The 18,733-nt window shown below is 36.6% G+C and overlaps 1 protein-coding gene across 1 annotated transcript; it reads right to left on the minus strand.

Annotated features, from left to right (window-relative positions):
- Positions 1–2,196: 2,196 nt before the first annotated feature.
- Positions 2,197–16,845, minus strand: GNAI3 (G protein subunit alpha i3). Its single transcript, XM_015821726.1, has 8 exons — positions 16,784–16,845; positions 15,048–15,189; positions 14,036–14,193; positions 7,756–7,884; positions 4,785–4,914; positions 4,120–4,273; positions 3,433–3,643; positions 2,197–3,351 (listed from the first exon to the last, which is right to left on the minus strand). The coding sequence occupies exons 1-7, from the start codon at positions 16,786–16,788 to the stop codon at positions 3,453–3,455; spliced, it is 909 nt and encodes a 302-aa protein (XP_015677212.1). The 5' UTR covers positions 16,789–16,845; the 3' UTR covers positions 2,197–3,351; positions 3,433–3,452.
- Between the last annotated feature and the right edge of the window lie 1,888 nt (positions 16,846–18,733).

An 18,733-nucleotide genomic window follows, 5' to 3' on the forward strand; every position in this document is an offset into this window, starting at 1 on the left:
TAGTCAAAATATCATTTCATCTTCATCTATCAGGAAGGAGAGCTTCCAGTGAGCTTCACCATTCTGCTGAGCAGAGCCATCATTCAGGAATCTACACTTCTCCATAGAAGATAAACAATTCTAACAAGATAACAGTTCTTACCCAAGATAAACAATTCTACCAAGAACATGCCATCAAAAAAGCTAATGGAACAAAAAGTTAAGAGTCTCCAATTTCTGAATAATTTTCTTTGATAAGTTTCCTTTCTGAAGTACTCTACAATCTGTGAAAGTGGAAATTATAACATGGGCAACAGTGAAGACAAACTTCTTTACAAACAATGAATTTATGTCAAACACTGAACCTCCGCATTTAACTATTTATAAATAAGCCATAATCCGTTCACAGGAAAAACACAAGCAGTGCTTTGGGGTCTTATTTAACAGAACCATTCATTTTAAAACCAATGGTCTGAATGTCCAAGTCCAAAAACTGTATATTGTATATAGAAATGAGGCATTTTCCAAATTTACATCTATTAAAATAGATCAAACACACAATTTACTTGCAGTTGTCTGAAGCTGGTGCAATTAGAACCCAGTGTCTTAAAAAAAAAGTTTTCTAGTATCTAATTCAGTGATCTAGAATGGGTCTGTTCCCCCATACAAATTAAACTCACAGAATACAGCAGTGCTTCAATACCTGCTGTGGAGACAACTTGTCTACTTGTCCTACTAATCCTGTGGTAATGAACATACACATATACAGCTTTGAGCCATTGACATCACGGGCAGAGAATTTCTCCACACCCATATAGGGAACAGAGGGATACAAAAACAAAACAGTTGTATCAGGCTTTGCCTCCTATTTAGAGCTGTGTTGTTTCTCAACATTTGTAAACAAGTTGTATTGTTAGACAAGATACCACTTGCATTAAGATGCAAGAAATTCCTCATGCAGCTTCAAATAAACGTGAAGAGGTCAAAATAAATTTGCATTAAAAAGTATGGGTGCATGGTTGAAAAGTAATTTCTTCCATTCCTCTTCGTATTCCTTTTCTCCAGACATTCCTCTTCACATTTTCTTTTCAAAAATATCTGCTGTGATTCATATGCTGTTTACAGAAACTGAAGTGGTGGCTCAATACATTATTAATTTATACAGTATCTTTCCCTGATTTGAATACATATTCATGCTTATATGAAATTGATCTTAAACCGATTAAGTAACCTGCAATATGTTCCCATTTTTTAAAAATGTACATGTCACCATAGATGGTTGATTTGAGTTAATAGATTCATGCATTTATGAAGAGTGTTCTCCCACTGTACACTCAGAAACCTAGTAAGATATTTTTAGCATCTTATATACCGTATATGAGTAGAACATCATCACTTCTTTTGCTAAAGTATTTATAACAGTAGCAAGAGACCCAGGTTTGGTGTAGGTAGGAGGTTAAGGCACCAAGCTAGAAACTGAGAGACTGTGAGTTCTAATCCTGCCTTAGGCATGAAAGCCGGCAGGGTGACTTTGGGCCAGTCACTCTCTCTCAGCCCAACTCACCTCACAGGGTTGTTTTTGTGGGAAAAATAGGAGGAGAAAAGATATTAGATATATTTGTTCCCTTGAGTTATTTACAAAAATAATAAAGCAAGATATAAATAAACCATTACAATGTATCATTTTAAAATAGCCATTGTAATACTTTGTTGATGTGACAAATGATAAAAACTGACAATTGACTTGCCACTATTCTCAGATGTTATTATTCTTTGTAAAGGTTACTAGTACCAATAAAATGGTATTAAATTGGTTCTGTTCTGTCAGCAACATCAATTTCACTAGTAGCTGGATTTGCCCACTGTTTTGCAATACCTTAACTCTGTTCTCAGGCAACACACAGACTGCACAGTCAAAAGAGAAAGAAAGAAAGAAAGAAAGAAAGAAAGAAAGAAAGAAAGAAAGAAAGAAAGAAAGAAAGAAAGAAAGAAAGAAAGAAAGAAAGAAAGAAAGAAAGAAAGAGAAGTCTGTTCGATTAATGAAAGTCTATCTCAATATTTGGTGCAGACTAATGAACTTTTGTCAAAGCAAGATGTAATCCTACAACTATTTATATAACAGTTTAGCAATAGCAAATAATTAATCAGACTAACTAACATTTTAATTTGAAAAAGTCAGAAATGCAAGTAAGAAACTAACAAGGATTTGCAGAAATGGCACCAATAAAGTTAGGAACTTTTCAGTTTTTTTAACTCACCATTTTAATATTGCCAATAACTACATCATCAGGTTGAAACTGTACATGAAAATTGGGAAAGAGTCTCAGTGTAATGGTTAAGCAAAGAATTACCCTTACTCTGCTTAATTTTCATTACAAGGAAAACAATGGCAAACAGGAACTTGGCACCACATTTACATGCTGTTGGTACATTTCCAAAATCTCTTAAGGATAAAAGGCCCTGGTAAATGCAGAACAAATTCCACTGTCTACAAAACTCCCCACTGCTTTAAGACCAAACACATACACAACAATTAAGTGGTTGATACAGTAGCCCTGTAGCAGCATATATTCTCTCCCTCCAGCTTGGAATTTTACAAATCACTTTGCTAACTGGTACTCACTTCAGAAATGTCATATAAGAATCAGATTTTACTTGCTACACCAGCTGCATACTCAGCAAATTGATACTCAGCTTAAACCAGGCTAAATCCTCCCAACCCATAAGCCACACATAATTTTGTTAAACCTGCTACAGGAAATCTACCTTTTAAGGAAGGGGAAAGCCTTACAGTATATGTAGCAGAATGTTGACGTAGTATATATTAGAAGTAAGCCACAGCTTTAGCCATAAGAATTCTAAGGCCCTTTTAAAGTAGTTGCAATACTAGCAAGTTCTGACCATACCAAGTTTTAAAAATAAAAGGTTCCTGCTAAGAGGAATACTTTCTGCATGATCTGGTCACATCATGTGCATAGTTAAGTGTTTTTTGTTTGCTTTTAAAATGCAAGATTCATTGCGAAGAAAATAAAATTTAATCAATATATAGTTTGATGGAAAAACTTTAAAAATAGAGCAATGATGACTTATTAAAGAAAGCTACATATTGAAGTTCTGGGATGAAAACTTCGTAACAGCTGTACATATTTCAAATTACGCAATCCAAGTGATGCCTGGATGATAAAAAAAATCACACTTAACAATAGTTCCATTTCTGGAATCTAACTTCACCATCCATACCAGTAAAATATCCCTAATATAGAAGATTGTGCTAAAGAATGCAAAGTTTTGCATGCTGTTTTCATTCTCCAGTCCTGTTCATGCTTGCAGCTGTCTCACAAGGCAGCAAAGAAACAGTCCACATCCTGAAATCTAAAGAAGAAAATTAAAAAATTAGCACAAGTTCAAACGGCACCTCTTGGTGCAATGCTAAAGTTCGTGTTCACAATTTACCTTTCTCTCTCTCTTTCCTTTTAGTACAGTCCACATTCCTTCAGATTGTTTTTAATTATAACATCTGTAACAGCATCAAACACAAACTGCACGTTCTTGGTGTCAGTGGCACAGGTGAAATGAGTATAAATTTCCTTGGTGTCTTTTCTTCGGTTCAGATCTTCAAACTGGCACTGGATGTATGCAGCAGCCTCTTCATACGTATTAGAACCTAGAAAAATGACACAGAACATTAGAGCAGCTCTAACAAATTACATCAAAATCTTATCTAGTCCATCACCTTACTTCCCACAGTGCCCATCCTCTCTACTCTGGAAAGTAAGACACACAAGGACTAACTCTGCTGCTGCTGTTTTCCAAATCTGATATTCAGAGGAACGCACCATCACGATCACCACTTTTAATGACTTTCCAAAAGTCCCCTCCCCTACAATAACTTTTTTTTCCAATGCTGTTGCAACCTTGAACCATTGTTAAATGAATGGTTGTAAGTCGAGAACTACTGTATTCTTACTTTTCTTTCTTTTTTATTTTCCACATCTTTTACTCTTTTTCTATTCTTTCATCTTTTAATTTATATTAATTTTTATTCTTATAATCATCATCTTTAATGAAATTACTATAATACACACATACACACAAACACATATCTGCTGACTTTCTGTTTTGCCTTAAGACAAATCTTACCTGGATACTCCGGATAGCAAATTGTTAGTGTACTCCTCCGTATCTTTTCCTCAAACAAATCCTTCTTGTTCAGGAAAAGAATGATTGATGTATCAGTGAACCACTTGTTGTTACAAATGCTGTCGAAGAGTTTCATACTCTCATGCATTCGATTCTGAACAGAAAAAACACCAATGAAAGTCAGCATCGATACGTCATAGAATTAACATATAATTACTAGTGCAAATTTTGTCAAAAATAATCCCAACATTAAAAGTAGAACCATCCCTTCAAACCTGCTAAATAATGTCTACATTTTTTCAAATGTTACAAAAAGCCTCTGAAATATCACTTTTTTTTTTTTTTTTTTTTTTGCAGTTTTCTGTCAGGAACCATTTTTCCCCATCTCAAATCATGTATGTAGATTTAAATATTCACACTCAGTTATGAAGAGGCAATTTTATTCTCCATAACCTCCCAACTTCAAATACATTCACTGCACAAATTATGAGAATGCAGACATGAAAAGGTTGCCCCTATGCTCTACTGAAATAATACCATTTATAATGTTCAAGGAATAAAAATAGCAAAACATGGGTCATTTGATTAAATTATAGTATGCAAAGTTTAAGGTGAATTTCTGTCGCAGTCCACATTATTTAGAGTATAATTCTACAGCAACATACCATTTCTTCATCCTCAGCAAGGACAAGGTCATAATCACTGAGAGCTACACAGAATATAATTGCTGTTACGCCTTCAAAGCAATGGATCCATTTCTTACGTTCTGAACGCTGACCACCAACATCAAACATCCTGGCAGAAAAATAAGGACTTGAAGATTCATTTAGCAAAAAAAACCAAAAAACCAAAAAACTAAATCCATCTGTTTAGTTATCACACAAATACACATGCACAATAGGGGTTCTTTAATAAGCTTGTAAATGACTTTGCCAGCCCTGAGATCGAAATGCTAATGTTCATTAAAATATCCACTGCTATATTATTTTACCACAAAAATTATAAAAGGCTTTAATAACTTCTGTCTGAATCTGTTTGAACACATTACTTTATGTAACATTGGCTATTTTGATGCTATTTTTGCTTTATTTATACTTTGCGGTATACTAGCCAGAGTTATATGCTTGGGGCACCTAGCAAAACAAAAAACAAAAAAACAACCCACAAAAAAACCCAAGGCTGAGATTAATCATCAAATGCTAAATCATTATTTTTCATTTAGTGCTATAAAGGGGGGGGGACTATGATATAAAAATAGGATGATGGAAATAACATAATTACATCATTCTAAAAAGCTCTGATACAAACCATATCCCTTTAAGCCCTCTTTCCTCTAGGCCAGGGGTAGGCAACCTTGGCTCTTTTATGACTCGTGGACTTCAACTCCCAGAATTCCTGAGCTAGCCATGCTGAGGGCAAGGGAGAGGTTTCCAAGCTGAGCCATGCTGGCTCGGGAATTCTGGGAGTTGAAGTCGACGGGTCATAAAAGAGCCAAGGTTTCCTATCCCTGCTCTAGGCTCAAGGTTTTGTAACCTTTTGAGGCCTTATTATAAACACAGTATGTACTACGCAAATAAAATATTTAAGCCTTTTGTTCCAAGTGCTCAGGGCAGAACCAGCAAAAGCTGGTAGTGAAGAAAGAATACTGACTGGCATTTCTTTGCTACTTGACATTGTAGAGCTGGACACTGAAATATCTAGGCCTCCCGCGAAAAAGTCACACCCGAGATAGGTTATGCCAAAAAAATACTTGCCCCTCATTAAAAAGAGAGAAAGAAAAAAAAATCAAGGGGAATAGAAGAAGAGCTTCAGTGCTTTTCCAGTGGAGCAGACTGAAAAGATTGTGCAGTACATACATTATGCTGCATTTATGTTGTTTTCAGTACATATAATTCATAAACTCTGTCTCGTTCATCTTTGATGCAAGATTATTATCTCATTATACACAAGGGGTACACAAGGGTAGTAGAGGCTCAGCCACGATGATTTTTCCACCAGTGATTATTACGTACAGAGAGTCCTTGACTTATGATCACAACTGGCACCAGAACCTCCATTGCTAAGTGACGCAGTGGTTAACGGAGTCAAGCCCATTTTACAACCTTTTTTGCCACCGTTGTTAAGTGAATTACCACAGTTGAGTGAATCATGCAGTGATTAAGCGAGTCCGACTTCTCCCACTGACGTTGCTTGTCCGAAGCCTTCTGGGAAGGTTGTAAATGGAAATCACATGGCCTGAGCCACTGGGACCATTGTAAACACTGCCAGTTGCCAAGCATCAACATTTGGATCCCATAACTGTGTGGATTTTACAATGGCCATGTGGTGATAAGTAACTTTTTTCAGTGCTGCCATACATCAAACAGTCATTAAACGAATGGTTATAAGTCGAGGACTCCCTATACCAGGGGTAGGCAACCTTGGCTCTTTTATGACTCGTGGACTTCAACTCCCAGAATTCCTGAGCCAGAATTGAAGTCCACGAGTCATAAAAGAGCCAAGGTTACCTACCCCTGCCCCTATACAATTTCAAACCCCAAATCTATTTTACCCAATCCCAATTTCTTTAGGTTTACTTTTAGACTTTATTACGGCTTTAAAATTATAATCGGCAAGGTAAGTGTGGTGAATGAGGGGGAACTATGTGGCTTTAACAGAACCTTCAGCTGGCATGAAAAGATGACTGTGAGAAATTCAGTCAAAGGAACTACTACCTAAGTCTAACTAAGTAACACTGGGAAGAGTGGCACCCTGGCACAAGGGAGTATGCCCTTACGGTTTCACTATTTGATTCTTAGACTAGCTTAACACTTTGGAGCTCCAGGAACTGTGAAAGCAAAGGTTTCTTATCCCACCATGAAGCATGATGGTGTTGTGCACCAGGAATCATATGAATTTTCTTATTGTTCGCATTCAGTCTGCACTTTGTTGTATTTTACAAATCAGAGGCAGTAGTAGCAGAGCCAAGATGTTTGAAAGTATACAAAAAGAAAACACCACAAGTCCTATAAGGATCAATCGGGAGAGGAGGTGGCAAACTACATGGAGGTACATGGTTAATATGTCATTCAGCCATGACATAAATAATTAGGTGTATCACAGTGGAAAATAACACAGCCCCATTCTACATCAAGCACTTTTAAGCATTTAAATAATTATGCATGCTCCTTGCCAATGTTCTGTACTATTGACTGGTTAATGCTATGTCTATTGTTTTGCTGAGAAAGCCATGCATTGTTCAGAGAGCCATGTTAATTTCAACTCCCACTGCAACACCAGAAAATAAATGCATGGCAAATTATAAAGTCTCTAGGTGGGGCTTTTATATTTTACACTTCCAATCAACAATATAAAACAGAAGCCAGTATACCATTAGTATACAGGCTCCTGTAAAGCAAGGATTCTGTACCTGTGTTTGTGATCCCAACATAAAAGCAGCTGAAAAGAATGAAACAATGAAAATAAAAACGTGGATTTATCAAGAATCACCAGCAACAGAATCGGAAAGATACTACATTATGTGAGCCAAAGTCAAAGACTGTACCACAAGTGCAGAAGAGCAATACATTTTACACCAAGAAATTGTGGTTTAATGGTATACATAAACGGCAGCCTGCAACTCTTAATGCCACTTACTTGAAGTACAAGTCCTTGAAGGTGAAATGTGTTTCTACAATGCCTGTAGTTTTCACTCTGGTTCGTAGCACATCTTGTTGGGTTGGAATGTAGTTCTGTTGGGATATTCTGTCCAAATCATTTAGGTAGCTAAAAAAGAATGGGAATGAAGAGGGGACAAGAAAAGGGAAGAAAATATTTAGGAACATTTTGCAAACTGATACTCTAATACAGCATACGTTCTATAATTCTATGATAAGCTATGTCTTAGTTCAAAGTTCTAATTTAAACTAGAATCAATGGTCGTATTTTAGGTTCTTATAGGAAGCCTAGATAGAGATCTGCTTTAAAATATAATTTATAAATCAGGAGTCCAATACTTCCAATACTTCACCCAAAACCCTGCTGAAGATGTTACCTAGTTTAGTAATGAAATGTCCAGGACCTAAACAGCAAGCTCAGAGAACAGACCGCTGCCAAAACCTACAACCCAAGCTACAACTATTATCGACAATTTCTAGTCCAATCGTTTCCAGAACCCATACCGTAGTTCTCTATTTTTAAAGAAATTAGGATCTAGTATACCTTGTATCAATGTAGTTCCTATTTTTATTATTATTTAGATCAGAGAGAATCAGCTGGCTGTAGTTGTTGTTGGATTCCAACTCTCATTACTCCAAGCCAACATGGGCAATGGGAGTTGTGGTGTAACAATGCCTATAGGTTGCCTATTTGTATGTTAAATACCAAAATACCAAAAAACAAGCTTACCTTTGTACTCTTTAAAACAAGTACATTCATGGTGCCATACAAAAACAATTATAGTAGTATATTTCTCCTGTTGCATAAATTCCCACAGATATCTCAATTGCCCCCATATTAACTTACAAGAAGACGCCACCTATATTCCAAGTTCCAATGTTCAGTGGGAAAGTCTTTGTCATAACAAGCATTAAGAATATTATTCTTCTCTATTTAAATGTTCAATATCTTCCTCTATACTGTTGAGATGCTTCCAGTTTACCCTTTTTAAGTTTTTCACTTTTTTCCTACTCTCTCTCCTGGCTTGTTGCTTTCTTATTTTTCTTATTTCCTCATGTCCTAAACTCTTACATATGAGATGATGAATCCTGTATTCAGTTATCCACAAACAGTTACAAGTTATTTAAGAAATGTAGTGCAGAAAGAATGGACAATTACTTCTTCCTGAGTGAGGAAAGGGAAGAACAACATGCACAAACTGAAAATGCAATCCTGCCGATCTCTTATTATAAACACTATGCACAGCCAGAGTTACGTACCACTGCCTGAGTTGATGAAAGAAGCTTCAGAGAAATCAGGAGTTGGGTGCAATGCAGTGTTTAAGAACACAAAAGATGAACAAAATCCTTTGTTAAAATCTCACTAAGACACAATTTATCTAGGAAGCTTTAAGAAGTCTCAAATAGGACTCACATAGTAGCCTATATTACAGTTATATTCCTAACCTTTAGGATTACTAAATACATACCGTATATGAATTTCTTAGACAATGTAGAATAAAAAAGTATGAACATTAGATATATGAGCATTGGGTGTTAATATAAGGATATATCTAAATATATCTTAAAAGCAGAGGTCCCCAACCTTTTGGGCACCAGGGACCGGTTCCATAGAGAGAGGTTTTTCTGCGGACCAGAGGGTGCGTGGTTTTGTGTGCTGCCTGCATCCCGCAGATGGGGCTTTGCTTGTTTGTGTGGACCATTTGCTGGCATGCCGCGGCCCAGTACTGGTCCACAGACTGGGGGTTGGGGACCCCTGTCTTAAAGAATGAACAGATTTCTGTCTAACCAAAGATCGTATACCTTCAATTGTTAGATTTTTATTACCATTTAGTGAAGAAAAAATTTGGGGCCACAGCTTTAAATAATTAAATTATATAATGAAGTAAAAGTTAGCAGCAGAGATTCGATGCATTTTCTGAATTTCAGTGTGTATTCTCGGGGTGATCTAGAGTGCTGGGGGCTAACAAATAAGTCATATGTTCTATGTACTACAACCATTTGTCTGAAATGGTATATGGTATAGGACAGGGGTAGGCAACCTTGGCTCTTTTATGACTCGTGGACTTCAACTCTCAGAATTCCTGAGCCAGCTCTGGGAGTTGAAGTCCATGAGTCATAAAAGAGCCAAGGTTGCCTACCCCTGGTATAGGATCTCCTGCTTGAGCAGGGGATTGGAGTAGAAGACTTCCAACGTCCCATCCAACTCTAGTATTCTATGTTCTATGATCAGACTTGCACAAACCAACTGGAAGCACTGTTAAAGCACGGATCTTTCCTGCTAGCTAGTGTCTTTCAGCATAGCATGTAGTACAGGTAGTCCTCAATTTACAACAGTTCATTTAGTGACCATTCAAAGTTACAATGGCACTGAAAATAGTGACTTATGACAGTTTTTCACATGATGTAGCAGCATCCCCATGGTCACATGATCAAAATTCAGATGGTTGGCAACTGGTTCATATTTATGACGGTTGCGGTGTCCCGGGGTCATGTGAGCACTTTTTGCGACCTTCTGACAAGCAAAGTCAAAGGGGAAGCCAGATTCACTTAGCAACCATGTTACTAACAAATGCAATGATTCACTTAACAACTGTGGCAAGAAAAGTCGTAAAATGGGGCACACTCACTTAATAAATGTTTCACTTAGCAACCTAAATTTTGGGTTCGATTGTGGTCATAATTCAATGATTACCTGGAGTGTACTAACGGTCTTTGGAGAATATGTGTTAATGCAGTTCAGTAGCTTTACTTGTTATTTTACATATATAACATTTCAGAATAGAAAGAGTTTCATTTAAAGGTGACAGACAAGCTAAAATTGACCAATCTGATACTGAATACAGTAGTATTCAATTCAATACAGTATTGAGGTAGTCCTCAACTTTGGACCAGTTGCTTAGCAACCGAATGAAGTTACAAAAGATCCAAAAAAGGTACTTACAACTCAGGTTCAAAATTTTAATAGCTCCCCCCTGCCCGTCCACCCCATCATCACATTTTGGGCACTTGGCAATTGGGCTGCATTTATAGCTGTTTGCAGGATCGCACGGTCATATAATGGCATTTACTTTTTTACTGGAAACCAGTGTTTACTTCTGGTTTCCAGCAAAATAACACATTGCAAACAATGGATTTGCTTAATGACTATGGATTTGTTTAATGACCAGGTGTTTTGCTTAATGACCACTACAAATAAATGTCATAAAACTGGGCCACTGGATGACCCACTTACCAACCTGTATTAATAAAACCTAAGTCAACAATGTATGAAAAAAGTCATACATCTTTTACTGACATATAGATTTCCCTAACACCAGTGAAATTACTGGTTTCATTCATGAGGGAAGTTGCACATTATAATTGATCACTATGGAACTGCAAAGTTTGAGAGTCCGTATAGTGATCTTTTGATGTGCAGTTCATTATGGAAATATTATTTAGCATTTTGACACCATGGCCTATATATATTTTAGCTCTCTTTATTTTTTGTTTAAATCAGAATGGTCCTTCTTGCCAGAAAGCTTGAAAGAACAGCACAATTGTCGAGCAATGTGACTATTCTACAGGTGGGGGAAAATGTAACTTTACTAGTTACAATGAAATCCATTTCCACCTATTCCTTCTGTCCATCCATTATTTGATCACACTGTATGCGCATACCAGAAAGTGTGTGTGTTATATATATAAAACAGTAACTCAGTATATATATAACTCAGTAACTCTTTTACTTACAAGTTTGTTTATATTAAACGGTCTTGTTTATTTTTATCCTGGTGTTCGTTTTTTCCATATTTTTATTGATATATGTATGCCCAGGATTCACATTTTTAATGTTATTAAGGACATATATATATACACATATTAAATCTACCTTAGCTGATTCCACAGTAACTTTAAAAAAATAAAAAAGAAATCAATACTACTATAACAAAATAGCAAAAGCAATACACTACAACTGAAAGCATTTGGAAATTTCAGAATTCAATTTAAGGATATATATTTAGGCCTATAAAATTTCTGCAGGCATATTCCTAGGATTATAACTAGGATTATTGTCAGAATAAAATAAAGGGGGCATATGATTGAAGAAAGGCTGGGACAAGTAGCAGGTTAAGTATACATAGGCTCAAGTATACCCTATTGCGATTTACCCAGCGATATGAAACAAACAAGTGTCACTACTAGGTTGCAGTTTCAGGAGCAACTAAGATAAAAATGTAATAGCTTGATGCATAATTTGGACTATGTCTGAACACAACCCAAGTTTCTGAAATCTAACCCCAACTGCCATTAGATGATTCCAGCTTAGTTATATGATTCTTGATTTCAGAAAAGTGTCAACAACTTCCAGCACTGCACTTTAATAACAAAATATTTAACCTAGAAGACCCTTTAATGCCCACTATATCCCCAAATATTTCTTTAGTCTTTAAATTGTCAAATAAATTTTAAACTAACTGCATAACTGTTTCACTGTTGAGGCATATTCTTAATTATAGATTTGATATTACTTAATTCCACATAGGGAGGGCAGAGTATGCTTACTTCCACTAAAAAATAATCTTTTTAAAAAAAATAATATTAGAATAGTTACATCATTCACATTTAATACTCTGGCTTCTATTAGAAAGAATACACTGATAGCATATTGTCCTGCTTAAAAACTAAACAACAGACAAGCAAGCTGACAATTTAACCAAAGTTCAAGCCTCACAAGGTCTAAAACAAATTGCTGGCATAAAAATACAAGAACTTCTCCAAGTCCTGAAAACAGCTTAGAGCTAAACATTTAACTCACAACGGGCCTGTGGATTGTTTCAATATATGATATATTTCCTCTATCGCAGGGGTCTTCAAACTTGGCCCTTTTATGACTTATGGACTTCAACTCCCAGAATTCCTCAGCCAGCGTGCCTGGCTGAGGAATTCTGGGAGTTGAAGTCCACAAGTCACAAAAGGGCCAAGTTTGAAGACCCCTGCTCTACGGTATATAGCAGAACTATCAGTTTAGAGCAGATTAAGTTTTCAGAAGCAAATGGAATAAAACTAACATAGCAATTATTAATTTTTTTGCCTATCATGTTTCATATCCTGGAGGATTACAGTGCTAATAAAACCTTTTGTTGGCTTCAATTGAGAGAAATTATAGATCCTGAAACTCTACAGAAAAAACTTGGTAAAGTAACTGGAACCTGCAAAAACCATTATTTCAAGAAAGATTAAAATCCCTGAGTTTGGACCCCATTACAGCTGCTTCAAAAAGAAGAGGAGTATAGCAATGTGCAACCCAAAACATTCCTAATGATCCTAGTCAGTTTCATACCACTTTACAGGAGTTCTCTCTTCCACCTAAATGAATGTGAAGTCATAAAAGAGGTAGAGATACTGCAGAACCATAGTTGGATACACAGAAGAGCCTTTAGACTTGATGAACTCTTCCTTTCTTCCAGCATTCTCCCTCCTTCAAAAGGATCCCATGGAAATTAAAGAGGGAATGAGATTGTTTGTTTCCACTGGGGAAGGGAATTTGGGACAATTCACAATTATCTTTAACTGTCAGCTATGTTAGTTCATTTTTTTTTTACATAGCTCCTTATCCTTATTCTATTTTTATGGATTTTAAACTGTTGCTTAGAAATACTTCTCTAATGACAAAATAATTAAAATTGTCTCCCAGTTATCTTAGCAATGCGATTATTATGGTATAAACACAAACACTTATCCTATGTAAACAAGGTACCTTACTGTGGATTTCCCCCGTTTCAGTCAAGATAATAGGATGGAAGATGACAAGTTTAACAAGAGGAGGAGGGAAGAATCAATATCACTTTGTTCTGTGGTGCACTTCAGTTCCAACAGGAAGATTCCAAAAATGCAATTAAAAAGCAGATTTCCTAATGTCCTTTATAGCAGATGATAAGAGTAAATGTTGTTAGACTTGACAGTTCAGCCCTTTTATGTGACCCACAGAACTTGCTTTGATCAACTAAACATAATCCAGGAAATCTTCAAAGCCAAGCCTCCATCAACTGTCCATTTATTTAACAATTTTCCTGAAATGAATTTTTATAGCCTCATATTGAGATTTCCCATAGCTTGTTGAGAAATACCACAACAGTTCTTTAGAGGTATTCCTTCATGCCATAATAATTCTGCAAAATAAATAGTAGTTTTCAGATTATAACAAATATTTATGAGTTGTTAAGAGCATGAGGTGACAAATTAAGCTACTTAAATCTATCAGAAAGCTTTCTTACTAGGATGCAGAATCATTAAGCTGGTATTCTCTTGATCTGCTGAAACATGCTTGAACTCCGGGATCTCTCCACAGCCGTTTAATCACTCCTGCTAACTCAGGAGTCATAACTCCTTCCTCTGCACTTCCAGCCAGTACAAACAACTGACGGGCATCATCCTGCAAAATAATAATAATGATAATAATTTAAATATTGCTGTGGTCATTTGCAATGGCATAATATGCTGCTGAAGTACCAGCATCGGAAGTGCTTTTTAGGTAAAATATAAAATTATCGGACACATTATCTACTAGCTACCAACAATTTCCTTTTTATCCCTTTCTCTGTAAAGCTTCCCATGGGAATAACCAAGTAATACTGGAGAACTCATTATTTGAGGTATAATTTTATATAAAGGATTAGAATCACCAAGAAAATGATAGCTGTGATAGCTTACTACTCAAGTACAAAATTGTCACAACCTATTATTGCCCTAATCCTTAAAAAAAAAACACCTCTCTTATATAAAAATTGATTCAATGTCTTTGGAGTATGTTTTCTTGCCAATGTGCAAAAAGGCACATTGCCAGAAATTATATAACTGACAAACATTGTAGAAACACTGTATATTGACTACCTAGGAAATTAAGCTATAAGGACAATTAAAATAATATTAACAGTAGATTAAGAAACACAGCAGCATACATTAAAAAGTTAATTTAAAATGTGCAAATAAAGTTTTTCCTAATACCTACAAGAAAGTAGGTAATAAGTTTCCAAGTGTACAACATTCCTTACGTAGGGACAATAATGAAAAGGTCTTATTTACTTTCAATGCTTGTCAAAAATTTCTTGGTGCATGATCATGTTCCACAATATTTTCATGTCTCCCAAGAAAAGTATAATAATTGCAACTAAATTTTCAAAACAGATTATCCTCAACTTTTGTGTTTTATATCAGGTGCCTGCCAAAACTGTCTTGTATTTATTTTTGAACTCCAATATTGTATACAAAACAATTATATATACTCACAGCTCTGGCAACTTCTCCAAAGTCAATCTTTAGTCTTCCCATTGCTCTTATTATTGCAATGATCGATTGAATTGTATTGCTGTAGACAACTACTTTGTACTGCTTGCATTCTTCCTCTGAGTAGCCATCCTCATGAATGATTCTGGAGAAAAACAGGGAATTAAACATAATCCTTTACTTATGACCAGTCACTTAATAACTGTTCAAAGTTATGATATACTCAAAAAAATGTACTTATGATGATCCTCAAAGTAATGACCATCCCTGTGGTCATTTGATTTGCATTTTGCGTGCTTGCCAGTTGGATAAATTGAATTCGGACTTATGATCCTGTGATTGATCTATCTATCTATCTATCTATCTATCTATCTATCTATCTATCTATCTATCTATCTATCTATCTATCTATCTATCTATCTATCTATCTATCTATCTATCTATCAAATTTATATGCCACTCATCTCGCAATGTGAGGTGATACTGAGCAGCTTACAACATAATAAAACATGGACATAAGAACAATTATAACAAATAAAAACAGGTGAAGCAGTGATTCACTTAACATCACTTGATTTGCTTAATTACTACGGTGACTTGCGGTGACCATCATAAAAACAGTCACAGAATTGAGTCCAGTCATGAAGTGGCTTTGGGATTCATGGCTAAATGGATTATGAGAGTAATTTTTGAATGTTCTAATCTACATCTCACGGGATTGCCATATGGCATGTGTTTTGACCATGCAATTTCAACCATCCTTACTAGCATGGCCATGTTACAATGGCAACATCGATTGACAAACATACTTGAAGAATACCAGGTTGGAGAAGATTGTTATATGGATATGTAAGAGGAAATAACCCTCTTGACCTCTCATAGGATTCTTGGAGAATGGTCAAATAATGACACATTTAAACCTTTGCATCTACATGGCAGAGAGTATGGTTATTTGAGGGACTGTCTATCTCCCATAGTATCTGCCTAGCCAATTTGATCAAGCAGGCTTGGTACACTTCAGATTCTCTTGATTATACAATGCCATTTATCAGGACCCCTGAAATGTGTCTTCTCTATAGTATCTGACCTTTGGAATGAGTCCCCCCCCAATGACCCCACTCTGGTATTTTGAAGGATTTGAAGATCTGGCTTTTCACCCAAGCCTTTGGTGAGGATAAGCTCACTTGGTTTGTGTGGATCTGTTTCTTTTTCATTCCAGCTTTTGTCTAATTTGTCATCTTTTATCCTTTATTATTGTCTATTCTCCTTCCTTCCTTCCTTCCTTCCTTCCTTCCTTCCTTCCTTCCTTCCTTCCTTTCTCTTGTGAACTGCACAAAGTCATTGGGAGTCAGGTATATAAATCTTACAAATAAATGTAATACATTAGCTTAATTTCAGTTATTTAAAATGATAGGTTTTTATTGTCTTTTTTGTATTCAACTCATATGACCTCTGAAAAGTTAAGGCTATGAGCCAACCAGAAATATTTGGTACATGCTATGTAATAGTGAAGCTGCATCTAAAAAATAAAAAAGGGAGGGGGGCTTGCACAAACAGAAGTACCTTTTGTTTACATAATAATCTCACCCAAACCAGTGAGATCTCAGTATGCATGTTTTATACTGTATACATTATAGCTCAGGTACTGTATAATGGGAAAAAAGGCTCTTTCATGTGTAGGCACTATGCTTCAATTCAAATGAATTGTTTCAATATCATATATTGCATATTTTACTTACTTCATCTGCTTCACTATGGTACTTTTACCAGATTCTCCAGCACCTGAAAGGACAAAGAAAAACTGAGATTATTTGATGTATTGTCTGAGCAAAAGTGATTTTTCCTCTACTAGTTGATGAATCCAGAAGTATCAAAGCATTAGACATAATTTAAGCAATTACACACCTAAAGAACAATCATAAGTAATCTACTGACAGTTTACGCTGAAGAGTTCTACTTATTCTCCCACTATACAGCCATTAGACATGTGAATTACAAACTGGAAAATCTGAGAGGATATGATTTCAGTCAAAGGCAAAATCTGTCTCTATTCATATTTTGTGGAATGTAAAAAAAAAAAAAAAGAAGACGACAAAATTGGCCTCTCCAGAAAAGGACATCCTTCCTCACTGGTTTCTTATGTACTATATGGGAACTGGTTATGTCGACATCGTAGCTAGCTAGCAATATTTTTTATTAGTTAGTAAAGGCAGTAGAAGTAAGCTTGCATAACAAGTAACAATGTCATAGATCAGACATGTCAAACACAAGGCCCGGGGGCCGGATGCGGCCCGCGAAGTGGTTTCATGTGGCCCGCGAAGCCATCCTGGAAACAGTGAGGGAACAGCCCCCTCTGCCTTGGCCCTGGCCCTGGCCAGCCGGGAGCCAATGTACAATTTTGTGGTGGCCATCTATGCTGAAATGCATTCAGTCTTAGCCGTCCAGAAACAACGAGGAACCAGTCCCTGCCGCATTGGCCCCGCCCCCTGGGTGCATGCTGGGGAGGTGTCACCCTTTGTGAGGAATGAAGAAATGCACCATGCCTTGGCGCTTGCCCCGGTCCCACCTCCTTCTGCCAGAGACCCTCAGATCTGTCCCATTCCTGCCCAAGCCCCCACAGGCACCCTTGACGCGAACGATGTAGAGCTGGCCATGCCCACCCAGCAGGACACACCCACTCCATCCACGCCCACCCAGTAGGCCACACCCACCCTGGCCACACCCACCCGGCCCCCCAAGGGCAACCGCAATGCTGACGCGGCCCTCAATAAAATTGAGTTTGACATCCTTGTCATAGATATATGCAGATCACTCAAAAAGTGGCATTCAAATACTTGCCTCCTTCCCATTCTTAAAAACAGTTAAAAGTTCAGCGTCTGTAAGGATTAACCTTTAAGAAGTAATTTGACTCACATTTACTCCTTAACAAAGAACTTAAATCTGTCTCAGTGAAGCTGAATTTAAAAAAAAACAAAAAACAAACAAACCCGTTTGACCCAAGAATACATATGGACTGGTCAAATTTGAGTCAGATTACTGAAAGCCGAGTTAAATTTCTAGCTATTTCAACAGAGCAGCATAGGTTTATACTACTGATTAATGCAAGAGAAGGTAAAATGAAAGTTTGTGCTTGATCACTTTAAAAGAAGTTGAGCTGAGTAACTGAATGAAGCTCATAGCAACATTATCCGTGCCATCTTGAAAGAGTTCTGATAAGCAAAGTTAAGGAGATAAAGTGCATTACATACAGTAGCTACATAAGACAATGCCAGCACTCACCACGCCTCTAAGTTCCTCAATTAGCACTGCCAATATATGGAAGTGAAATTGCACCACCTAATATGATCATGTACCAATGCAGAAGCAGAACAATACAGTAACCAAATCTGCAAAGCACTTTATAAGCACCTGATACAACTCACCACTAAAGCTGGTCTCCACTTTGATTTGTGAATCCGGAATGATATGATCAAATCTTCATGGAATGAAGCCTCATTTAAGCTTTGCACAACTAATAACTACTTAATTCATCTCTCTCTCTCTCTCTCTCTCTCTCTCTCACACACACACACACACACACACACACATACACACACACACAAATGCTATCATTCTCTACTGGAGTAATCATGTTTTAAATCAATTTGAAATAAAAAAACCCTCCAACAGTTTTCATATCTCACTGCCAA

Source organism: Protobothrops mucrosquamatus, unplaced genomic scaffold (assembly GCF_001527695.2).
Source record: "Protobothrops mucrosquamatus isolate PMUCROS unplaced genomic scaffold, P.Mucros_1.0 scaffold1389, whole genome shotgun sequence".
Taxonomy (NCBI): domain Eukaryota; kingdom Metazoa; phylum Chordata; class Lepidosauria; order Squamata; family Viperidae; genus Protobothrops; species Protobothrops mucrosquamatus.

Bases quoted from the DNA above. Each gene is read 5' to 3' on its own strand.
- GNAI3 (XM_015821726.1), bottom strand. The intron at 4,274-4,784 runs GTATGTTGCTGT...TTTTCTGTTCAG, and splicing joins TTGCTGAGGATGAAGAAATG to AATCGAATGCATGAGAGTAT. The intron at 3,644-4,119 runs GTAAGATTTGTC...TCATTTTTCTAG, and splicing joins TTGCTATCCGGAGTATCCAG to GTTCTAATACGTATGAAGAG.